At 42.3% G+C, this 23,471-nt stretch overlaps 1 protein-coding gene across 3 annotated transcripts in view; it reads right to left on the reverse strand.

The window, feature by feature from the left end:
• The window catches only part of LOC143924770 (ankyrin repeat and fibronectin type-III domain-containing protein 1-like), a 552,097-nt gene that overhangs the window by 40,980 nt on the left and 487,646 nt on the right, over positions 1–23,471 (reverse strand). For all 3 annotated transcript variants that reach the window (XM_077449225.1, XM_077449226.1, XM_077449227.1), the window contains 7 exons: positions 21,479–21,569; positions 17,250–17,357; positions 16,730–16,829; positions 15,088–15,220; positions 12,041–12,160; positions 6,159–6,374; positions 1,015–1,181 (listed from right to left, as the gene is read on the reverse strand). In XM_077449225.1, coding sequence (XP_077305351.1) covers positions 1,015–1,181; positions 6,159–6,374; positions 12,041–12,160; positions 15,088–15,220; positions 16,730–16,829; positions 17,250–17,357; positions 21,479–21,569 — 935 coding nt within the window. The remainder of the gene's footprint in view (positions 1–1,014; positions 1,182–6,158; positions 6,375–12,040; positions 12,161–15,087; positions 15,221–16,729; positions 16,830–17,249; positions 17,358–21,478; positions 21,570–23,471) is intronic.

Consider the following 23,471-nt stretch of genomic DNA (forward strand, 5'->3'; position numbering starts at 1 on the left):
TATATATACTGTTATAAATAATCCATGTTTAAGGCTGCACTCACACCTGAGCAGAGATAGTTTCAAGTGTATTCTGTTTTATGTTTTTACAAGCGTATATGAGTGGTTTACGAGAGTTTTAATTTTGTATTCAAGCTCCAGGCATTTTTGTTTCAGCCAATGGACAACACTAGTTCTTACAGGCTAAAAAACACCTGAAAAAACACACACGAAAATGCTTGATTTGAGCATTTTCAGATGTTTTCATTCAAGTCTATAAGGCCAAAAATGCCCAATTCTGTCTCAAATGTAGCTTATGTAACTTTAGGAGCATCAGGCCTCGAGCTACAGGCGTCTGAGCGCTCATATCTGAACAGCTGCCATGGAAATACATGGGATTTTGAATGTTGAGGGTTTTGGATTTTTGAGGTACAAAAGATTTAGGTGTCAGTAGAGCCTTAACAAAGTCAATGCAATGCTTTGTACTGTACTCTACTATCTATAAGTCAGACAACTAAAGGTGCGTAGTAAAGATTTAGAGATGTTTCTGTAACCTGAACAATGTGATAACTATTGGATTTTCTGGATTTTTTTTAAAAAAATTCTTTTTTTATTACATTTCATTGATTGAACATGTTGTGCATAATAAGATACAGTATATACTCAGTGAGCAATCAAATAGAGGTATGGGAATGTAGTTAGACAAAAGACAACGTAGAAGTATTCTTGCCATTCTTTTAGGTAATATATTTAAATGCAAACACTACTTGGCCGTAGTTATAAAAATGTCTGCAACAACCACTGTCTGTGCTGCCCCATAGCAATTTATTAGCTTCCAACCTGCACTGGAAACCAGCAGCTGGGCAATGAAAGGGAGAATCTAGCACCAGGTCAGTAGAGACAGTTCTTATTTCAGGCACATGGTTAACCAGGCCCAGTGGAAAGCAGATCAGGTTCCAGAGGAAGGCCTTTGTTCCATGCAAAGCAATGACCCCTTGCTGAATAATACTAGATCTGTGTTTGAAGAAAACTCACCTGGATACGTTTGAATTGGCTCGTATTTTGACATTACAGAGGATGTTGGGTAATCGTTCAGGAACCAACACTCGGATCTGGTCTACCGCACTGCACAGCTTCAGATATCCCATATAGAGGCCAGGAGGCAAAGCTTGGCTGCTTCTTCTGTGGTAAGCCAGTTTCTCCTGGAATGTACAAAAAAATACTCCTGTATAGTGTAGAAACCATAGAACAGAAGGAACCACTCAGTTCTCAGCCCCTGCTTTACTACATGACATGAAGCAAACCTTTCCGAGAGGCACATGGGGAGACCCATTGCTTGTCATCTTCTGAAAATGCTACCTGTCTGGCTAGTAGACAGACCAAATGTTTTTTTATTAAGATTTGAGTCACTGACATGGTAAAATAAGATATCCCTATGTGCATGTTCCAGGTAAGGGGAACAAAGTAAGAAGGTAAACATAAGAGACAAGAAATTAAAAATTTGTACAAGCATCAATGGCCCTTTCTTTGGCTCTCTCAGTAAAGTTTTCCTTAAAGGCCCCATGCAAACATGTGAATGGGGCCATTTGTGGTTTATCCATGGGCGACTCAGCGGGGATCCATGCGATTACATACGGACAGGAAGCACCATTGAAATCAATAAGAACCGCACCTATTCATGGCCATTTAAAGACAGTCTATGTCCAGGACCAATTATCCGAAGATGACCACTCCATAAGCAATTACATATGATCACAAATAGCTGTGGGTGCTGTCATGTTCCGATTGCTTTCAATGGGGCTTGCCACCCAAACATAATTGCATGGATCCCATGGGTAATTGCAAACTGCCTCATTCACAAGTGTGAATAGGGCCTAATGCTGCGTACACACGATCGTAATTCTCGTCGGAAAAAGCTCTGATGGTTTTCCCAACGGAATTCCGCCGGAATTCGGCTCAAGCTGTCTTGCCTACACACGGTCACATCAAATTCCGATCATTTATAACGCGGTGACTTACAACATGTACGACGTGACTAGAAAAAGGAAGTTCAATAGCCAGTAGCCAATAGCTTCTGTCTCGTAGTTGAATCTGAGCATGCGTGATTTTTGGCTTGTCGGAATTGCATACACACGATCGGAATTACCGATAGAAAGTTTTTCCGTCGGGAAAATTGAGAACATGCTATCAATTTTTGGCTGGCAGAAATTCGGACAGCTAAATTCCGATGGAGCATACACACGGTCGAATTTTCAGATGAAAAAACTCTAATCGGTCTTTTTCTGGCCGGAATTCCGATCGTGTGTACGCGGCATTAGTGTACTCCCCAATCCACCATTCTACATCTTCAAGTGAGGTTCATGTATAAAACATGGTAATGTCTTGTTTTATCAATGATGAATTAAAAGTATTTTTTTTTTAAATAACAACAAGAATTTATCTAAAGATCATGAGTACTAATTAGGCTGCTCATAAAGTGCTGAATTAAAGTGGAGCTCCTGATTTGTAAGAATTACTCCACGACACTCCCTACCCAAAGTGTGAGGGGTGATAACAAGCACCTGTAGAAGCCTTATTATAACTATCCCTATTATAATTCTCAGCACTGCTCTAAGCACCGGACAGATATGTTATTAGCAGCCATTGTCACAGGAAAGTTGCTGCTGTATTGTACATTTTATAAAAAGAAACTTAGATCGGTCATAGATGGACCAAATCTCGGCTGGTTCAGCAGAGACCAGCCGAGATTCGATCCATCTATGGGCAGGCTGGTTGTACTGAATGTCGATCCATCCATGTCAACCAGCCTGTCAGATTTTTTGTATGCAATCATTGCCGGTGGCTATAGCCGCCAGCAGTGACCATTGTGTTCTGCTGGCCAGGAAAGATCCCCGCTCTCCCCATCAGTGAAACATAATAGCGCTGCGGGAGGGATTCCCCTATCAACACTGACTGTGTGGATGGAGAAATCAAGCAATTTTTTTTACCTTGTACCCACGGTGGAAGGGAATAAAACTGCATAATCTATGGGCTGCTTAAGAGTAACATTTTCACTGTCCTTGAACTCCGATTTTAAAAGCTGAACTCTAGATGCTTGACCCAAAAAGGGCAGGCAGAGGGAAAAGGACTAGTATTGCCTGCCTGATGACGTCATATGTTATGAAACACAATGTACTACACACCCGTGGCATCATTGCTGTCATTTTGAAGTCTGGTGACTGGAGCCTTTTGCTCTTTTTACATTTTTTTTTAAATGCTGTTGGGGGAGGGAGGTTTGGATGAAATTTTGGGGGGTTATGGGGGGTATGCGCACAGGGTGGATTCAGATTTGGGCAGCACAGGTAGGGGGGATCAATGTGGCGAGACAGGAGAACTAATACAGAACTATGCACTGTGTCTGTGTCTTTCCCTCCAGCAGCTGAAAGCCAGTGGGGGGGGAGGAACCGGCTTTCAGCTGCTGGAGAGAGAGACACAGACACAGTACATTGTTCTGTAATTGTCCTCCCATCCTGCAGCACCAACCCCCCTGCTGTCCTGCCCCCCCCCCCCCCATGTGCTCAGGCTCTATACAGGAGGTCCAGTGGTGCCTAGGCACTTCTGAAAAGAGCTGTGCATTCACAAAGGCACCCCATACATAAGTGGTTAATGTACAGAAATCGCCTGTTTAGTAATATATGTTGGGTCTATAAATATCTTATGTTACCTTTTGCTTAGTTAAAGAGACCCTGTTGCCAAACCATTTATTTAACAAAAATTTCCATAAGATTATATGTGCATAGGGTAGATAAAAATCGATGATTTTTTTTAAAATTTTTATTTTTTTCATTTAAATCTGATTTTTTTTATTTATATGAGATTATTTTGATTTTTATCAAATTTATTTTAATAAAATTCTTTTGGAGTAAAGAGCTATCTAAAGATAGTTTGCTATTTGGGATACAGTAATAAATTATTTTTTATAAGCATGAAATGGAGCTTAGTTATGTAGCATGAGTCTGTATATTCTGCAAGCTGAGATAACATACACTGCATTGATGCATTCACAGTAACAGTAACCATGAGATAAAACAAAGTTCAGGAATATAGCTTTTTCCCAGTGTTTTGCAAATCTATGTACACTAAAAACTGTATGACTGAATCAGTTGTGATATCGCTGTTTTACTAACTGGACAGCTATTATTCTAAATAGGAAACCTTCATTTTGTTTGCAAATGTTAAAGATTCTAACTACCAGCAAGAATAAGTGCTTACATTTAAAGAGCACCTGCCATTTCAGATCTATCATGGCAGTGTCTGTCAGCGGGCATCCACTCACCTGCTGCCATCACTGCCCACTGCCGCATCACCAGCCGCCCTATTAAAGTGAATGGGACTGTCGGTGAGTCAACAGCGGGTCAGAGGAGGAGCCGTTGCGGGACAAAGATGACAGTTGCTGTTTAAAAATTATGATTTAAATCGAGTTGATTTGAATCAAGTCTTTTTACTAGTGATTTAAATCATGATTAAAATCGGGATTTAAATCAACTTGATTTAAATCAAATCCACCCTGTATGTGCATATAACATATTTTACATACGTTATTTATCTGTAAGAGCCAATATCCAAAAGACCTGAGGCTGCTGCTAGATGCCATCATCTTAAATGTGATGTCAACAGCCCAGCATCTTAATGGCTGTCACTCAAGTAACACTCTATAGGAGGGGTCCCCAACCCCCGGGCCGTGGACCGGTGCCATTCCGTAGCCTGTGGGGCCAGGCTGCGCGGCGTGTGGTAGGCGGCACTTAGATCTCTATTGGCAGCCAGGCTTTTCCTCTTGTCTGGTTGGCAGTGGGGCACCTGTATGTGTTTGTTGTGCCCTGGGGCACCAGAAGGAGGAGAGTAACCTCCGCTTATTGACAGAGGACGGAGCTTCACTCGTTCGCTATTCAACTTCTGCTGTGCAGCAATTAAATATAATAGTCCTGCATTGTAGCCACACAGCAGGGGTGAGCGAGTGAAGCTCCGGCCCCTGTCAATAAGTTGCAGCTACTCTCCTCCTTCTGATGCCCCGGGGCACAGTAAAAACACCAAATAAGGTTGGAAAACCAACCTTCTAACACAGCCTTTCTCAACCTTTTCAACACAGAGGAACCCTTGAAATGGTTCTCTGGTCTCGAGGGAACCCCTGCTAAAAATTAGAAGTCTACAACTCAAGATATATTAGTGCGATGGTCGTTGGGAAGAATGGTATTTACACTTGTGGCCATTGGGAAGAATTACCCCCTTACAGATAGCTAAAAAGGATCAATGGGATCTTGGGAACAGTGGAAACTTATCTGAGAGGCAGAAATTGCCCAATGCTGAAGGAACCCCTAGCAACCTCTGGAGGAACCCTAGGGTTTCACGGAACCCTGGTTGAGAATCACTGTTCTAACAGGTGCAAGGTAAGGAGAAATGAATGGATGCAGGAGCCTGGTGACCTGGGGTGGAGCTCTGTGCAGTCAAACCTCTCTGCTTATGATCTGTAAATACAGATTATTAGCAAAGAGGTTTGAATGCACAGATTCCTGTTAAAACCAGTGAGTGGTAATATCACCAAGCCCACATCTATGGCAACAAAACCGGTCTCTGGCACCAAAAAGTTTGGGGACCACTGCTCTATAGTATTCATCTTCGCTCCTCCTCCCCCAGCTACATAAAAGGTCATGCAGGGAGGGGAGGAGCAGAGGAGCTTGGCCAGCACAGAGAGTAATTAGGCACTTCCAGAAGAAGGAAGGACAAAGACTTGCAAGAAAGGAGGTGGCTGTGTTAAGGAATTGAAATGTAATCAAATAAGTTAAAGGGAAATTGCAAGTGCATAAAAATATAATTTATGGAAACGTAAAACACTGTTAGTAGGCATTGAAAGTATTTGATTTCTCTAAAGTTTGACCTGCAGTTAAGTTGGTGACGGGGTCTCTTTAATACACAACATTATGGTGCATATATAATATTTGCTTCTTTCATTCACGTCACCTTAAATGAAGGCAGCTTTGGAGGTGCTGCTGATCTGAACATATGAGATGGGGATAAGTCAGATGAAACATATGCAGGGACAGGTCATATGGGATCACAAGAGGCAGCTTACACATTCCTGGAGATAACACACACCTCACTCACTTCCTTCCTCCAACTACTGTAAGCCGAGAAGGTCAACTCACATGCAGTGTCATCAGTAGGACATCCAAAGCGCTGGGCTCCTCCGGTGATGAGACAGACTTTCTGTGAGTCTGCAGTTTAAACACCGACATCCAGCGTACGTTCTCCAGCGTCTGGCTCAGTTTCACCTCCTTCAGAGTCACAATCACAATGTTTCCTTGCTTGTCTTTAATGGGCTCAAAGTAAACCTGCCCCAAGTCTTGGAATCCTAGGAGGCCCTTTGGAAAAGGAAAGAAGATTGAAGGAGAGGAATGAGAATGACACAATGGAACTAGAATGCTTGATATGTTTAAGACTTAATGTACACGGGACGTTTTTACAACATCTTCTGAACGATTTAACTTTACGGATAAAAACCAATGTTTAAACGTCTATTTTGACAAGCCGCGTTTAGCGGTGTTTTGCCTCATTTGCGTTTAGAAGTGTTTGAAGAAAAACATTTTTTTTCTTTTTTTAAATAGCCCAAACTGAAAAACGGCTGTAAATGAAACGCAGCTAAACGGCGGCACCGCGTTTAGCGGTGTTTAGCATCTGAAACGTCAGAAACGTTGGCGTCTGAACTCATTTTTTTGCCTTCAAAGAAAAGCCTCTAAACATAACTGACTAAAAACAACATTAAACGAACCTGTGTTCATGTATATATAAGATAACATTGGATGAGTTCAGGGGCAGCTGAAAAAAAGCAGCCAACTGCCTCTGAATGTCCATTTACCAGCAGCAGTGTTCATGAGGCCTTAAAGTGGAGGGCCGGTTATAAAAAAAAAAAAAAAAAAAAAAAAGTCAGCAGCTGCAAACACTGCAGCTGCTGACTTAATAAACACACTCACCTGTCCAGGGCGCCCGCGATGTCGGCTGCCCGAGGCCGACCCGTCCCTCGGCTCTCAGGTCCCGGCGCCACCATCCCTTGTAAGGGAAACAGGCAGCGGAGCCTTATGGCTTCACTGCCCGTTTCCTACTGCGCATGCGCGAGTCCCGCAGCTACTGCGCATGCGCGAGTCCCGCAGCGCTTTCTGAATGGGACGCGCTGTGTTCTGGAACACACAGTTCCCAGAACACAGCGCGACTCATTACCCAGAAGACGCCGCGACGAAGACAGAAGACAGAAGATCTCCGCGGAGGAGGAAGAGGAAGATTAGGAGAAAGTGCCTAGCAACAGGCATTTCTGGTAAGTAAAAAAAAAAATTTTTTTCATTTTTTTTTTTTTTAGATTTTTTGTAATTTTTAACATTTTTTTGTTTTTCAGGGTGGCCCTCCCCTTTAATGTACACGGGATGTTTTCAAACCTCCCCTGAACAATAGAACCTGACAGATAGGTACTGACGTTTAGCTACATTTACAAGCTGCGTTTAGCCGCATTAGTGTTTAGAAGCATTTTTTTTCCCCCCCTAATAGTCAAAAATTTAAAATGCCTGAAAACGAAACACGGCTAAATGCGAGGTACCACGTTTACATGCGTTTACAAGCTGCTACATGTGTTTGGTGTTTCAAATGCCACTGAACATCTGTCCTGAACGCATATTTTTGCTTTCCAAAAAATGCTTCTAAACTCAACAGCCTAGACACGACTATAAGGACCCTGTATACATGTACTGATAAGATAACATAGGCAGGGGCAGCTGCAAAAAATGCCCAACTGCTCCTAAACATCCGTTTACCAGCAGCAGTGTACATGAAGCCTAACACACAGCAGGAGGGAGATTTACTAAAACTGGTGCACACAGAACCTGGTGCAGCTCTGCATAGTATCCAATCGGCTTCCAGGTTTTATCCTTGGTTCACACTGATGCAATGTATTTCCCTGCATCGCACTGCTTGGCAATCACGTGGCATCCATGCGATCTGCTGCAGGTGTCAATACACCCTAAACAGATTTCAACATGCAGAATCACATTGCATGGGTGTAAACCCCCATCCGATGCAATTCAGATGCAGGAAAAAAGGGGTCCGGCACCATTTTGAGCCATACAAATTGCACCGCACACACAGACATCGCATGTGATGTGCACAGGAAAGTGGTGCAATTTCTGTGCGAATCACATGCAGAGTTTTTCACGTACCAGTGCAGACCTAGGCTCATTGGGGGTTATTTACTAAAGGCAAATCCACTTTGCACTACACTTGGAAGTAAAGTCGCTGTAGAGCCAAGAGGGACATGCAAGGAAAATAAAAAACAGCATTTTAGCTTGCACATGATTGGATGATAAAATCAGCAGAGCTTCACCTCATTTCAGAGCTTCCCCTCAGATCTACAGTGATCTACAGTGACTGCACTTTCAGTGCACTTGTAGTGGAAATTGGAGTTGCCTTTAGTAAATCAACCCCATTGTCAGAGCTTAATTGAACGTTGGAAGCTGAATGTTGGTTACTATGCACAGCTGTAATGGATTCTGTGTGCACCAGTTTTAGTACATTTCCCCCAAATTTCCTTTTGCCATGAAGTGTGTTTTATCTGATAAGAAGGAAACTGAAACAGATGACAGTCATCCATATGCGTCTGGTCATTGTAATACTTTTTAAAGGCTGGTGGCCATACAGTATACAATCTTCTTATTCAATTTCCCTTAGATTTATGTTCAACTATGTAGTGTAAGGGCCTGTCTGATTGCATATAAATTTAAGGTGTTTAGGTTTGACCTCATATTATATGGATTTGGTAAATCTGAAGGAAAATTGTATAATCTATGGCCAGCCTTATGCTGGGCATAACTGGATTGGCTCTTTTTTCCCCAAAAAATGAACAGATTCCCCCATCCACACAAGCGAGGTGGATGGAGAAATCCTCCCCAGTATGCCATTGTATTCCGACAGCGGGGATCCTTACACCATCAACATTCCCCAGGGCCTGCCCACTGACAGTCCCACTGAGTCCCATCCCATGCTTTCCTCTTTCAGTCTCATCTACCTGATCCCATATCCTTCTCTTCCTCCTCCAGTTCCATCTCCTCCATCCTGTGTCATCCTTCTCCAGTCCCATCTCTCTATCCCATGTCCTAATTCTTCTCCAGTCCCATTTACTCCATCCCATATCCTTATTCTTCTCCAGGCCCATCTCCTCCATCCTACCTCCTCTTTCAGTCCCATCTCTTCCATCCCACATTCTCCTCCTTCTCCAGTCCCATCTCCTCCATACCATGTCCTTCTCCTCCTCCGGTCCCATATCCTTCTCCTCCTCTAGTCCCATGTCCTTATCCTTCCCCAGTCCCATGTTCTTATCCTCCTCCAGTCCCATCTCCTCCATCCTCCTCCGGTCCCATCTCCTCCATCCCAAAACCTCCTCCAGTCCCATATTCTCCTCCTCCAGACCCATCTGCTCCATCTCCTTCTCCTCCAGTCCCATCTCCTTCTCCTCCTCCAGTCCTATGTCCTTATCCTCCTCCAGTCCCATGTCCTTATCCTTCTCCAGTCCCATGCCCTTATTCTCCTCCAGTCCCATGTCCTTGTCCTCCTCCAGTCCCATGTCCTTGTCCTCCTCCAGTCCCACCTTATCCTCCTCCAGCCCCATGTCCTTATCCTCCTCCAGTCCCATGTCCTCCTTCTTCAGTCCCATCTCCTCTATCCCACAACCTCCTCCTCCAGTCCCATCTCCTCCATCCTGGGACTCCGGTTCTGGTGGCAACTGCCTCCAAGGGCATTTCTCTCTCACTACCTGTTGTGCCTATGAGACCTCACAATGGGACACAGATGGAAAAAAAATGTGGTTTTAACTCTTATATAATTTAGCCAACATGGAAAAAAAGTGCTTGCTTTATACAGTGGTGTGAAAAAGTGTTTGCCCCCCTCCTCATTTCCTGTTCCTTTGCATGTTTGTCATACTTAAGTGTTTCGGAACATCAAACCAATTTAAACAATAGTCAAGGACAACACAAGTAAACACAAAATGCAATTTGTAAATGAAGGTGTTTATTATTAAAGGTGAAAAAAAAATCCAAACCATCATGGCCCTGTGTGAAAAAGTGATTGCCCCCCTTGTTAAAACATACTGTAACTGTGGTTGTCCACACCTGAGTTCAATTTCTCTAGCCACGCCCAGGCCTGATTATTGCCACACCTGTTCACAATCAAGGCATCACTTAAATAGGAGCTGCTTGACACAGTAAGGTCCACCAGAAGATCCTTAAAAGCTACACATCATGCCGAGACCCAAAGAAATTCAGGAACAATTGAGAAAGAAAGTAATTGAGATCTATCAGTCTGGAAAGGGTTATAAAGCCATTTCCAAAGCTTTGGGAATCCAGCGAACCACAGTGAGAGCCATTATCCACAAATGGCGAAGACATGGAACAGTGGTGAACCTTCCCAGGAGTGGCCGGCCGCCCAAAATTACCCCAAGAGCGCAGCGACGACTCATCCAAGAGGTCACAAAAGACCCCACAACAACGTCCAAGGAACTGCAGGCCTCACTTGCCTCAGTTAAGGTCAGCGTTCATGCCTCCACCATCAGGAAAAGACTAGGCAAAAATGGCCTGCATGGCAGAGTTCCAAGGAGAAAACCACTGCTGAGAAAAAAGAACATCAAAGCTCGTCTCAATTTCTCCACAACACATCTTGATGATCCCCAAGACTGTTGGGACAACATTCTGTGGACCGATGAGACAAAAGTGGAACTCTTTGGAAGGTGTGTGTCCAAGTATATCTGGCGTAGAAGGAACACTGCATTTCATAAAAAGAACATTATACCAACAGTAAAATATGGTGGTGGTAGTGTGATGGTCTGGGGCTGTTTTGCTGCTTCAGGACCTGGAAGACTTGCCGTGATAAAAGGAACTATGAATTCTGCTGTCTACCAAGAGATCCTGAAGGAGAATGTCCGACCATCTGTTCGTGTACTCAAGCTGAAACGAACTTGAGTTCTGCAGCAGGACAATGATCCTAAACACACCAGCAAATCCACCACCGAATGGCTGAAGAAAAACAAAATGAAGACTTTGGAGTGGCCTAGCCAAAGTCCTGACCTGAATCCTATTGAGATGTTGTGGTATGACCTTAAAAAGGCCGTTCATGCTCGAAAACCCTCTAATGTAACTGAATTAGGACAATTCTGCAAAGATGAGTGGGCCAAAATTCCTCCAGGACGCTGTAAAAGCCTCATTGCACGTTATCGCAAACGCTTGGTTGCAGTTGTTGCTGCTAAGGGTGGCCCAACCAGTTATTAGGTTTAGGGGGCAATCACTTTTTCACACAGGGCCATGATGGTTTGGATTTTTTTTCACCTTTAATAATAAACACCTTCATTTACAAATTGCATTTTGTGTTTACTTGTGTTGTCCTTGACTATTGTTTAACTTGGTTTGATGTTCCGAAACACTTAAGTGTGACAAACATGCAAAGGAACAGGAAATGAGGAAGGGGGCAAACACTTTTTCACACCACTGTATATACTTTTTTATACATAACTAGAGCATCTAATAGGGTTATATCATTGCATGAGCTCCCCCCTCACTTCCTGTCTTAGTGTCACCAGAACAGGAAGTGGGGGTATCTCACTTCACAGATAGCTTGCAATTGTTGCCTTATAATGTCCATATTTCACTCATTCCTGTGGGCTTAGAAATCAATAGATTCCGCCATCCATGCTAAACAGTGTGTATGGAGAAATTTCCACTGCCGGCTACTGCATTCTAATGGCTGTTGCTCCCACAGATGTCAGAATACCCAAACATTGGTGGCAGTCACTGTTTAGCCGAGAATTTTTTTCATGGCTCATTTGAATTTCAGACTGAAGTTTGATGAGTGGGTGGGGCTGACAGGGTCACCTACAGCTCAAATTCCATCTGATTCAACCAAAATTGGTGGAAATTTGAGCCGTGTATGGCCAGCATAAAAGAGGAAGCAGCTGGCTGCAGTAATGTAGGAAGTAGGAAATACACATGATCAAGGTTTATACCTGCATTTGAGACACGGCTAGCAGCATCTTAAAGCGAGTTTGCAGGATACAAGAACAAGAGGACTGTGACACTGTAACACATTGCCGCAACCACAGGATGTCATCCCACATGCATGATACCTGGGGGGGGGGGCAAAATAAAAACAGCATCATGTTATATCTCAGACCTCTAAGGCCTATGGTTTCATAAAAAGACAGCAAGGGTGAAAACGAGACTGTAAAATAAGCCACAATTAATCACCTAAAAGCCAAGGTAAAGCAAATCTGTGATTCGGCCAAGCAGTGTTAAAGCAGAACTAAACTGTATCTGAGCCCCACAGACTGAAAATGCTATTTAATTCATTTTTTTTAATTATTATTTATATTGTGTTTGCAATACAATACCACACATTGGGGTTGATTTACTAAAGACAAATAGACTGTGCACTTTGCAAAGTGCAATTAAACTCTGTAAGTGCAGTTGCTCAAGAGCTTAGTAAATGAGGTAAAGGTTCACTTTGCAAAGAATACCCAAGGGAAAAAAAAACTGAATTTCTGCTTGCACATGATTGGATGATGGAAGTCAGCAGAGCTTCTGCTCATTTACTAAGCTCTGGAGTAACTGCACTTTAGTAAATCAATCCCAGTGATTGTATCAGATTTTGTCAAAGACAAAACAAAAAACACAACAACTGCATACAGTCAGTGAAATACAAGCAAAACAAAAACAAATAAAATATATAAAAATTATACCCGTACAGCACTCTCCACAGCCCAGGAGAAACCAAGGCTATACACCCACCCAGTGTCGGGCAAGGTCATCCCGCGCCCAGGACAATGATTCCAAATTGCGCCCCCCTCCCAAGCTCATGATGTGCAAGCTTAGGGGATCCTACTTGTCAAAATCACTGCCGCTGTCACTACGTCTGTCAGCTTTGCAACAGAAGGAAGGTGCCCCCAGTAAACCAATGGGGGCCAGGGCAGCCACCCCTCCCGCCCACTCCTTGTCCCGACCCTGCACCCACCACACCCATAATAAAACAAGATTAAAAAAAAGGGCATCACACATCTCCTTATACAATGCAGATATGATAAATATTACATATAGACATATAAACAGCCAGGGCAAATGACAAAACATTTTGTTTAGTTTAGTATAGATAGCATAGACAGAACAGGCATACCCCACTTTTAAGTACACAATGGGGTTTATTTACTAAAGCTGAAAAGTGCAAAATCAGGCTCACTTCTGCATAGAAACCAATGAGCTTTTAACCCCAGCTTGTTCAATTAAGCTTTTGTAATAAAGCATGGAAGCTCATTGGTTTCTATGCAGAAGTGAGCCTGATTTTGCACTTTTCAGCTTTAGTAAATAAACCCCATTGTGTACTTATAAGTGGGGTATGCCTGTATAGACAGTACAGACAGCATAGACAGTACAGACAGTATAGACAGTACAGACATTATAGACAGCACAGCTGAAGTTAAACCAAAAATAAGCAGTCAGAAACAATGGGATTGATTTATTAAAGGGAAAAAGTCTGTGCACTTGCAAATTGCAGTCGCACTCTGGCAGTGCAGTAGCGCCACAGCTTAGTAATTTAGCAGAAACTCTGCCGACTTCTATTATCGAATCATGTGCGAGCAAAAATTCGTTTTTTTTTTTTTTTTCTTGAACGTGATTGGGTACTCCTTGCAAAGTGAAGCCTTACCTTATTTACTAAGCTCTGGAACAACAGCACTTGCAGAGGGAAACTGCAGTTTGCAAAGTGCACAGTTTATTTGCCTTTAGTAAATCAAGCCCAGTGTGTGGCGACTCCACCCACCCCCCCCCCCATACTTTATTCAATTTTCGAAGTGCCCCTCTGCTAGGCGTAGGTTGCCTTATAAAAGGCAACGTGCCTTGTTCACTAGAGCTTTCCAGGAATCCACGGAGGGTGCTGCCACTTTCTTCCAACAAAGGATAATGAGTTTTCTGGCATAATACAACAAGGAGGGTGCGTATAGCTCTGGTGGGAGCCAACCCCTCCTATTTAATTCATTTTTAATATTCAAAACAAACTCACCCATCTATCCATGTCTCCAAGCTTTATTTTGTTGAGAAAACACTTTGAAAAAAAACACCTAGCATTTCAAGCCGAGGCCATCTTAAGTAAGGGCAGATGTCATGTAGCATTTACTTCCTGGAATCCATCTGCCTTTAGCTCAGGCATGCAGGCAGGAGGGTGTGCTTAGCCGAGAAAGCCCCTCCTCCAGATGAAAGGGGAAAAAAAAGCCCATAAAGACTCCTGGGATGCAGGACATCATTTTGGCCTAGGCCAGAAACCAGGAAGCAACTGAAGAAATGTAAAAAAAAAAAGTTTAAAACAAGTAAATTGAATATACTGTCCTATTTATTTACGAATGCTAACAGCATAAGAATTAAAAATAGTTCATGTTCATTGAGGAGGTTTAGTTCTGCTTTAAGTCTTAATGCTCACTTCCCCAGGAGCACGAGCATTTCTTTTGCTTCACCTCTCCGTTCAGCCACTGGAGAACTCAGTACCTTTAGTAGCTCGTTCTTCTTCCCCTTTATGTGAAAAGGCCGGGGCAGGGCGATTGGCCTGGCACTATCACACAGTAGCAAGGAGATACTCAACCCTGTGCTCAGCCTAGAGCAACTAACAGCTTACACAGGGCTTCTTTCCCTTCATCCTGGCACTGTAATGGAGCTGCATGGAGCAAAAGAGAGGTAAGTACATATTCCTGGTGAAGGAAGCATTAAAGTGAACTTGTTCCTTGGCCCTTTATGTAAAAAATCACAGGTTTGCTTTAAAGGTAAGTGTGAAAATTCCATCACATTTTCTGCACAGTGATATCATTCATAAAGCTGACATCTGCATAGTAAATAGTTTGGTGGGATTGGAATAAAAATGTATCCCCATTGTCTCCAACCCCTATATACGGTAGTGAATAGTGGTTACTGCACAATTGGAAATCATAAGGAATACAAATAGGACCAGAAAGTATCAGTCTTTGCGTTTTTGGTAAATATGGAGATCAATTGGAAATGGGCTTGCTATGCCTACCTTAGTAAACCACAGGAAGTCTTGCATCAAGAGACATGAATATGAGTCATCTATTTCCACCACTGGGATCTGGTCTTCGTGAGTCACTAGAACATTGTCATCCTTATAAAATATGGAGGCAAGGTACAGACCCCTGAAAGCATTAAGATACGGTTTTACTGTTTCACTAGTATCATTATTTTCACAAATTATCTTTATAGGGGCTCCTTCCAAATATGAACAAACGCTGACTTCAAACATCACCAATTAAAGATTTTTAGGGGCACAGCTATAAAACCTAGTGGGGATGAAAAAGGTGCTACTGTTTTTAATGCCCTTTAGAAGTTTACTTTTACTTTCTAATTTGCTTCTGATTGGATGTTTTTCCCATTAGCTGCAAGCAGTAATGACAAGCTCTGAATTGAAAACCCAATTATTAACCTTCCAAATGGTATATAAGCAAAATCCCAGGTCAAGATTTTTCAGACTGAAATAAAACATGTCCTTCAGCCCTTTAGGCTGGATTCACACTTGTACAGTTTTAGTGGTTTTTGCATTTTGCAGATTTGCACTACAGTCCATTTAACATTGTTTTCTATGGAACACATTCTGTAGTGCAAATCTGAAAAATGCAAAAAGCACTAAAAATGAATAGGTGTGAATCCAGCCTTAGCCCTTGTACACACGGTCGGAGATTCCGACGGAATGTGTCCGATCGGACCGTTTTGACGGATAATCCGACTGTGTGTGGTCTTCATTGGACTGTTTCCGTCGGAGTATGCAACGGACCAAGTTTTCCAACTTGTTGGTAAAATTTTCCGACAGCATGATCCAATCGGACCTTGTCCGATCATGTGTAGAGAATTCTGATCGGACAAAGTGCCACGCATGCTCAGATCAAATTCCTACACCAAAGCTATTGGCTACTTTGTCCGACTGTGTGTATGCAACAGTTTCGGACAAAATCCAACGGATTTGGTTATCGGAATGTCCAACCGTGTGTACAAGGGCTAAGTCTTGAGTATAGAAGGGTTATGGAAGTATGGAAGGGTTAGCCCCCAAGTCATATTTAATTGTTGCCTGTGTCCCTGCTATGGAGATTCACCCTATTTGTCTTGGGGGCCATTATCAACAGGGCTGAAAATGAGGAAAAAATTAGCAATTCTGAGTTTTCAACAATACAGGGGAAACCGGCAATGTGTTTCAGTGTCAGCTGTCTAAGGGCATGTGTTGAGGGGCTATTGTTCGCTTCAGGTGGGTTTTGCATTCCCATACAAGTCTATGGGTATACAAACCTTTTTTGAAGCAGGTCAGAAGGAGGTCAGTTGCAGGTCAAATGTACCTTTAATGAATTCTGAATGAGCTCAGAAAAGTCTTAAACTGGAGCCATCAACACAAGCCCAGAGCTTATCAACACAGGTTCTAATAGAGGACATATCTTGCTTCCCGTCGTTTCTAGGGGACATCATGTAAAGGGAAATCTCCACAGTGGGACATAAATGAAAAAAATAAAACCTTAGCAGTTTAACCCTTCTCTTCTTTATCAAAAACATAAAAGGTTTTGGACTTAGATATACTTTACGGTGTTGAACACAGTGTTTGTAAATTAGCTACCATTACCCAAATACCTAGGACCAACGTTCCTCCACCCAGTTCCTTTTACCTCTTGAGGCTTTTGAGAAACTTGCTACTGGGATGAAAAAGATGCTTCAAACTTTTGGAAACAGAATGCTTTCTGCTCTGCGGCTGGTTCTTGAATGGCTCTGGAATAGAAGGATCCGACTTGATCTCAATGAACACACCACGTGCAAAGGCAGCATATAGTTTTCATATGATTATGTCATTAATTATTGTTAGCAAGTCATTAAAGGCTTTTATAAGGTAAAACTGATGACACAGGTGTGTATAAGTCCATAGCAGCCAATCATAAATCATCTTTTGTTATTCTGGATATGCTAGGCTATTAAAGGCGTAGCTGCTTATTTTGGCTTACACCAAACATAGTCCTTGGTGTTGAGTATGAAATAAACTTGCATATTTGCTGCACTATATAGGTATAACATAAGAATGTATACACAAACCACCATGCACAAAGATCTATATAAGCTTGGGTTACTGAGCAGAATTAAGAACAATGCGATGATCGCAACTTGCCAAAACTGTGGACAGCATAAGGTACTAACCATGACACACACAGTGCTGGTGACCCGTCTTCACCTGGCTAAGCAGAAGATCCAGGGCTTCGGCCTGACCTCTTCTTCTTGGTGCACGACCATCATACTCACGCCAATCTGGATAAACAGAAATCAAGCATTGTATATATATATATATATATATATATATATATATATATATATATATATATATTACATACCCTGGCAAAATGTATGACTTCTTGGCCATTTTTCAGGGAATATGAATGATAACACAAAAACTTTTCTTTCACTCATGGTTAGTGTTTGGCTGAAGCCATTTATTATCAATCAACTGTGTTTACTCTTTTTAAATCATAATGAAAACAGAAATTACCCTGATCAAAAGTTTACATACCCCAGTTCTTAATACCGTTTAACATCCATGACAGCTTGAAGTCTTTTGCAGTATTTGTGGATGAGGCTCTTTATCTTTTCCGAAGGTAAAGCTGCCCATTTCTCTTGGCAAAAAGCGTCCAGTTCCTGTAAATTCTTGGGCTGTCTTGCATGAACTGCATGTTTGAGATTTCCCCAGAACCTTCACTTTATTCTGCTTTAGCCAATAACAGGTTCACTTGGCCTTGTGTTTTGGATCATTGTCATGTTGGAATGTCCATGTACGTCCCATGCGCAGCTTCCTGGCTGATGAATGCAAATTTTCCTCCAGTATTTTTTGATAACATACTGCATTCATCATGCCATCAATTGTGACCAAATTTCCTGTGCTTTTGTAGATCACACATCCCCAAAACATCAGCGATCCACCTCTGTGTTTCACAGTAGTAATGGTGTATCTTTCATCAGTTGACTCCTCTCCAACATGTGGTTGTGGCCAAAAAGCTCAATTTTGGTTTCATTACTCCACATGACTGTGCCAGAAGTTTTGAGGCTTGTCTCTGTGCTGTTTGGCATATTGTAAGCGGGATACTTTGTGGCATTTGCATAGTAATAGCTTTCTTCTGGTGACGCGACCATGCAGCCCATCTTTCTTCAAGTGCCTCCTTATTGTGCATCTTGAAACAGTCCCACCACATGTTTTCAGAGAGTCCTGTATTTCACCTGAAGTTATTTGTGGGTTTTTCTTTGCATCCCAAACAATTTTCCTGGCAGTTGTGGCTGAAATTTTAGTTGTTCTACCTGACCGTGGTTTGGTTTCAACAGAACCCCTCATTTTCTTTTTCTTAATTAGAGTTTGAACACTGCTGATTGGCATTCTCAATTCCTTGGATATCTTTTTATATCCCTTTCCTGTTTTATACAGTTCAACTACCTTTTCCTGCAGATCCTTTGACAATTCTTTTGCTTTTCCCATGACTCAGAATCCAGAAACCTCAGTGCAGCACTGGATAAAAGATGCAAGGGTCTGTCAGGAGTCCAGAAATGTATTGACCCTTTATACACACACACACTCTAGTTACAAGTAAACAGATCACAGGTGAGGATGGTTACCTTTAAAGTGGTTGTAAACCCTTTACAACCACATTTTATTACAGGCAAGCCTATAATAGGTCTTACCTGTAGCTATCTTGGATATCTCCTAAACCTGCATGGTTTCGCTGATATTCCCTATATCAGCATGTGCCGACGTCAGTGCGCATGGAAGCAATGGCTTATTCTTGCCGTTGCTTTAGCTGACGTGCCGTTACTGAAGGCTCCCACACGCATGCACGGAGTTATGTAATCGCTGCTCCGGTGAAACACAGCGCCGGAGCCCACGATACCCGGAAGTAACTCCGGGAGACATGTCGCCAGCCAAAACGGTGTGCTGGGACTGCTGAGGGGAGCTTCGATCTAAGGTAAGTATATCTTGCAGGTTTTTTTTTCTCCCCGTGGGTTTACAACCACTTTAGTTGCTATTCAAACCCCTTTGTGTAAATTTCTGTGCATGTTGTCAGGCCAAAATCACCAGGGTATGTAAACTTTTGATCAGGGTCATTTGGGTAGTTTCTGTTGCCATTATGATTTAAAAAGAGTAAACACATTTGATTGATAATAAATGGCTTCAGTCAAACACTAACCATGAGTGAAAGAAAAGTTTTTGTGTTATCATTCATAGTCTCTGAAAAATGGCCAAGAAATCATAAATTCTACCAGGGTATGTAAACTTATGAGCACAACTGTATATACTGTATGTACTGTGTATATACTATATATACTGTGTATATACTGTATATACAGCAGAAACCAGTGCAGTGCAAACAAACTCATCATTTAAAAACATTCACTAAAGGACAAGTCCATAAGAAATATAGAACGTGAAAATGCCAGGGTGTTAACCACTGTGGGAAAGGTGTCCAATACCAGGTATGCAAGTCTTAAGAGTGAGTCCAACCCATCCACCACAGACAACAGCAGCCTCTCGCCTCCTTAATGCGACCGGAACGGTCAACATGCAATTTCCCACACCATGGGGATATATCCTCCAACGCTCTGTCCACGATGTAGATATCAATAGCTCCACCGGTCATATATATGCAAATGAGAACAGAACATCTAGTGCTCTCTGTATAATCACAAATTTTTATTTAAAAAGATAAAAATTCACTTACAAGCAGAGCACTTCTACCAAGTGCATGTGTATGGGCATTTCTGTATATAGACAGTAAATTCAAAGATGGTGACTTCAGACGTAGTGTCTCCCTCGTACGCGTTTCGTCCATAGGTGGGACCACTGTGGACACCTTTCCATCAGTGGTTAACATCCTGACATCTTCACAATCTATATTTCGCATGGACTTGTCCTTTAGTGATTGTTTTAAAATTATGAGGTTTTTTTTGTGCTGCACTGATTTCTGCTATATATTTTATCAAGGAGTTTTTGTATTGTCCTTGTAGTGTTCAGCTGGTAATCACTATATATCTATATATGTGTGTTATATTGTTTATATATGTGCTGAATTTAATTTCTACTGGTATTTTATATACTGTACAGTGTATATATATATATATATATATATATATATATATATATATATATATCATGGGCGTCCGCAAAACTTTTTTCAAGGTGGAGCATAATTTTAGGGTCACCCATGCGCCGCCCCTTTTCGACAATGTCATTATCAGATTATCATGGTCAGAGACTGCAGACTTAGTACAATCCCTAGGATAGGTAATGGATAATGGCCAACAGGCCCTCTTACCAGACCCAGCGAAACAACACCAGTGATCCCTCCGGGTGGAAGATCGCTCACGCGCCACGGGGGTGACTCTGGTCAGTAGTGTAGCATGTATGTACCCTGGCAGTGACTCAGTCTTTCTCTCTCTGGTGGTGCTGGGCAGCATGGCTCTCTCTGGTGGTGCTGGACAGCATGGCTCTCTCTGGTGGCATGGGGCAGTGTAGTTCTCTCTCTGGTGGCGCTGGGCAGCGTGGCTCTCTCTCTCTGGCTTCTGCCCAGCACAATCCTTGTTCTTTTTCCTGTAGCACCCTCTCCCTCAGCTTTTTTCCCAGGCTACAGTCTCTCAATCTCTCGATCAAGCTGTATCCTCCTCCCTGTGGAAAATGGGGCCACCAATCTTTGGGACTACATGTCCTATGATTCTCTCCTCTGCTAGTCTCTTTTGATTGGCCCTCAGTTATGGCCAATGGGGAAGGAACAGAGCGGGCAGGAACAGTTATGGCCAATAGGGAAGGAACAGAGCGGGCAGGAAGCTGGGCGAGGAACCTGGTGAGAGCCGTGGTCTCTTCTCCCTGACAGAAGAAAGGAGGGGGTGACCGGGGTAAACCTGATAGCACCGCTGCCGAGTTCTCTGCTGGACTGAGCACGGAAAAGAGCCCGCAGTCATGCTACACTGATGGGGGGGCTTGGCAGAACCTTGATGGTGTCACCCTACTGGCGGGTTGCACATGGGTGTGGGCTGCCCGCACCCCGATAGGGATGGAACTGTGTTGAATTTAAGATCTCATCCCTAATTCCGGGGGGGGGGGGCACTTGACCCCCCTTGCCCCTACCTGCGGACGCCCATGATATATATATATATATATATATATATATATATATATATATATATATATATCAGAATATATCAGAGATATCACATGCTTGTAATTATTGTTAGTTATTCTTAGAAGCTGCAATAATGCTACATTAACAAAGGGATAGGTCAGAAAATCCCTGCTGAATAATAGGCATCTCTACTTCTCTAATTTATTATCTGGTTGTCTGGCTATTTGCAGTAATTCATCACCTAACATGACATCGCACATGTGTAAAACTTACTGGAAGGAATAGCAAAAGCTGGAAGTGAAGGTTGTGGCAGTCCCCAGCCTTTCATGTTATATGCAGATACCTGAACATAGTATCTTGTGCCCTATAAATATAAAAGCGATAAAATCTTAGTACTTTGCAAAGTAGAGTACTGTTAGCTTGTATCAGGTTTTCCAGAACAATATACATTGTACATTTATAGAAACGCATGTTAAATTCTCTCCTGAGGGATTTTTACTAATTTGACATACTAATAATAATAAAAACATTTTTTCTTGATGCACCAAGTCCAGTGCTGGTAGATATTGTGAAGCGAGAATGTTGGTGTAACACCAAAACTAAAGCACCCTCCTAATACCTAGGTCTCCCTTACTTAAACAAGTACTTAAAGTTGACCATTCCCCACTTTTACTGAAAAAAAATCACACCAGCAAGCAGCTCTGCATACTGTTATAAAATTATCTTACATTCATTAGTTAAACTGTTTTTAGGGCTGGGAAAATGAAAGATTAATTCCTCAATGAATCGTTAATTTTTTTTTGATCGATCAAATTTTTCTTGATCGATCAAAATTCTTTTGATCGGTACTCACCTCTCCGCCATCTTCCGGGTCTTCTGAGAGTTCCATCGGGGATCCGGTGACATCACAGACATCGACGTCATCGGACTCCTCCCCCCTTCCCTAATTGCCTCCGTCTGCTAACGAAGGGAAGAGGGGAGGAGTCCGGTGACGTCGATGTCCGCGACGTCACCGGACAGCCTGGACAGTGATGGTAAATATGGATGTGGTTAACTGGGATCATTCAGTGAGCTAAGTGTAGGCAAATTTGATAACCTCTGTTTTTAACATTGTTGTAAAAAAAACAACAAAATGTAAACACTCTGGTATGTCTGCGTGACTGGTTAAAGTGATGCCTACTATAAAGTGACTTATAGTCAATATACTAGATACGTTTTATAATTAAAGTTAAACTAACTTTCTACGTTTTTCTCAAAGTTTAATAAAAAAAATGACTTACATCAGTGCTACAGTTTGAATTTAAAACGTATTTGTGTGAACTGTGAAGTTAAGTCATGGATTGTGGAAACGAACTAGTGTCAGGTGATTGTATATAGTGTACAGGGGCGGACTGCGGCCCTTTGCTTGCCTTTATCCGGCTTTTGGGGCACTTTTCCTTCCACTTACACCAACAATGGGGACATAATTCTTGCCACTGACACCAACAATGGAGCACTATCCCACTCATACCAATGATGGCCACACTTCCACCAACTGACACCAATCATGGGGTACCAATCCTCCCACTGATAACAACAACGGGGCACTAATTCTCCCACTGACACCAACAATGGGGCACTATTCCTCCCATGGACACCAACAATGGGGCCCTATTCCTCCCACGGACACCAACATTGGGGCACTATTCCTCCAACTGACACCAATGATGAGCCACTATTCCTCCAACTTGCACCAATGATGGGGCCCTATTCTGCCCACTGACACCAATGATGGGGCACTATTAAATTGACAGAAAAATGTGATTAGTGAATAGTATACATGAATACTAACGTATCGTCATAAAGTGAATAAAATGTATACTAGACCTAAAATGACATTAATGTGAATATTACAAAGAAAACCCCCACAATAATTAATGTAGATTGACACAAAAAAGGGTTATAATGTGTGCTAGATTTAAACGAATAGTATTAACTAAAATAATATTCAAAAAACCATAAAAAGTTCATATGTGATGAAAAAAATATTTTTATATAGTCCCAAGATTAATATTGGTTCTTCAAACTTGACATAAAGGTGCAAAAATATCCACAAATGCGTGTATATAAAAACAAAAAATTTTTCAAAACAATCCTCCACCAGTGAGAAGAGGGGCCGCTTACCAGAGCTTTAGATCCCAGTGTTAGTGAGATCAGTAAGGCAACAGCACAGAGGTTTCTGGGTGAACCGTCACAGGCATCCCACCATCTCCATCTCCAATATGAA

The sequence above is a fragment of the Lithobates pipiens genome, unplaced genomic scaffold, assembly GCF_037356315.1.
Source record: "Lithobates pipiens isolate NorthernLeopardFrog02 unplaced genomic scaffold, aLitPip1_a1.2 Scaffold_22, whole genome shotgun sequence".
NCBI lineage: Eukaryota > Metazoa > Chordata > Amphibia > Anura > Ranidae > Lithobates > Lithobates pipiens.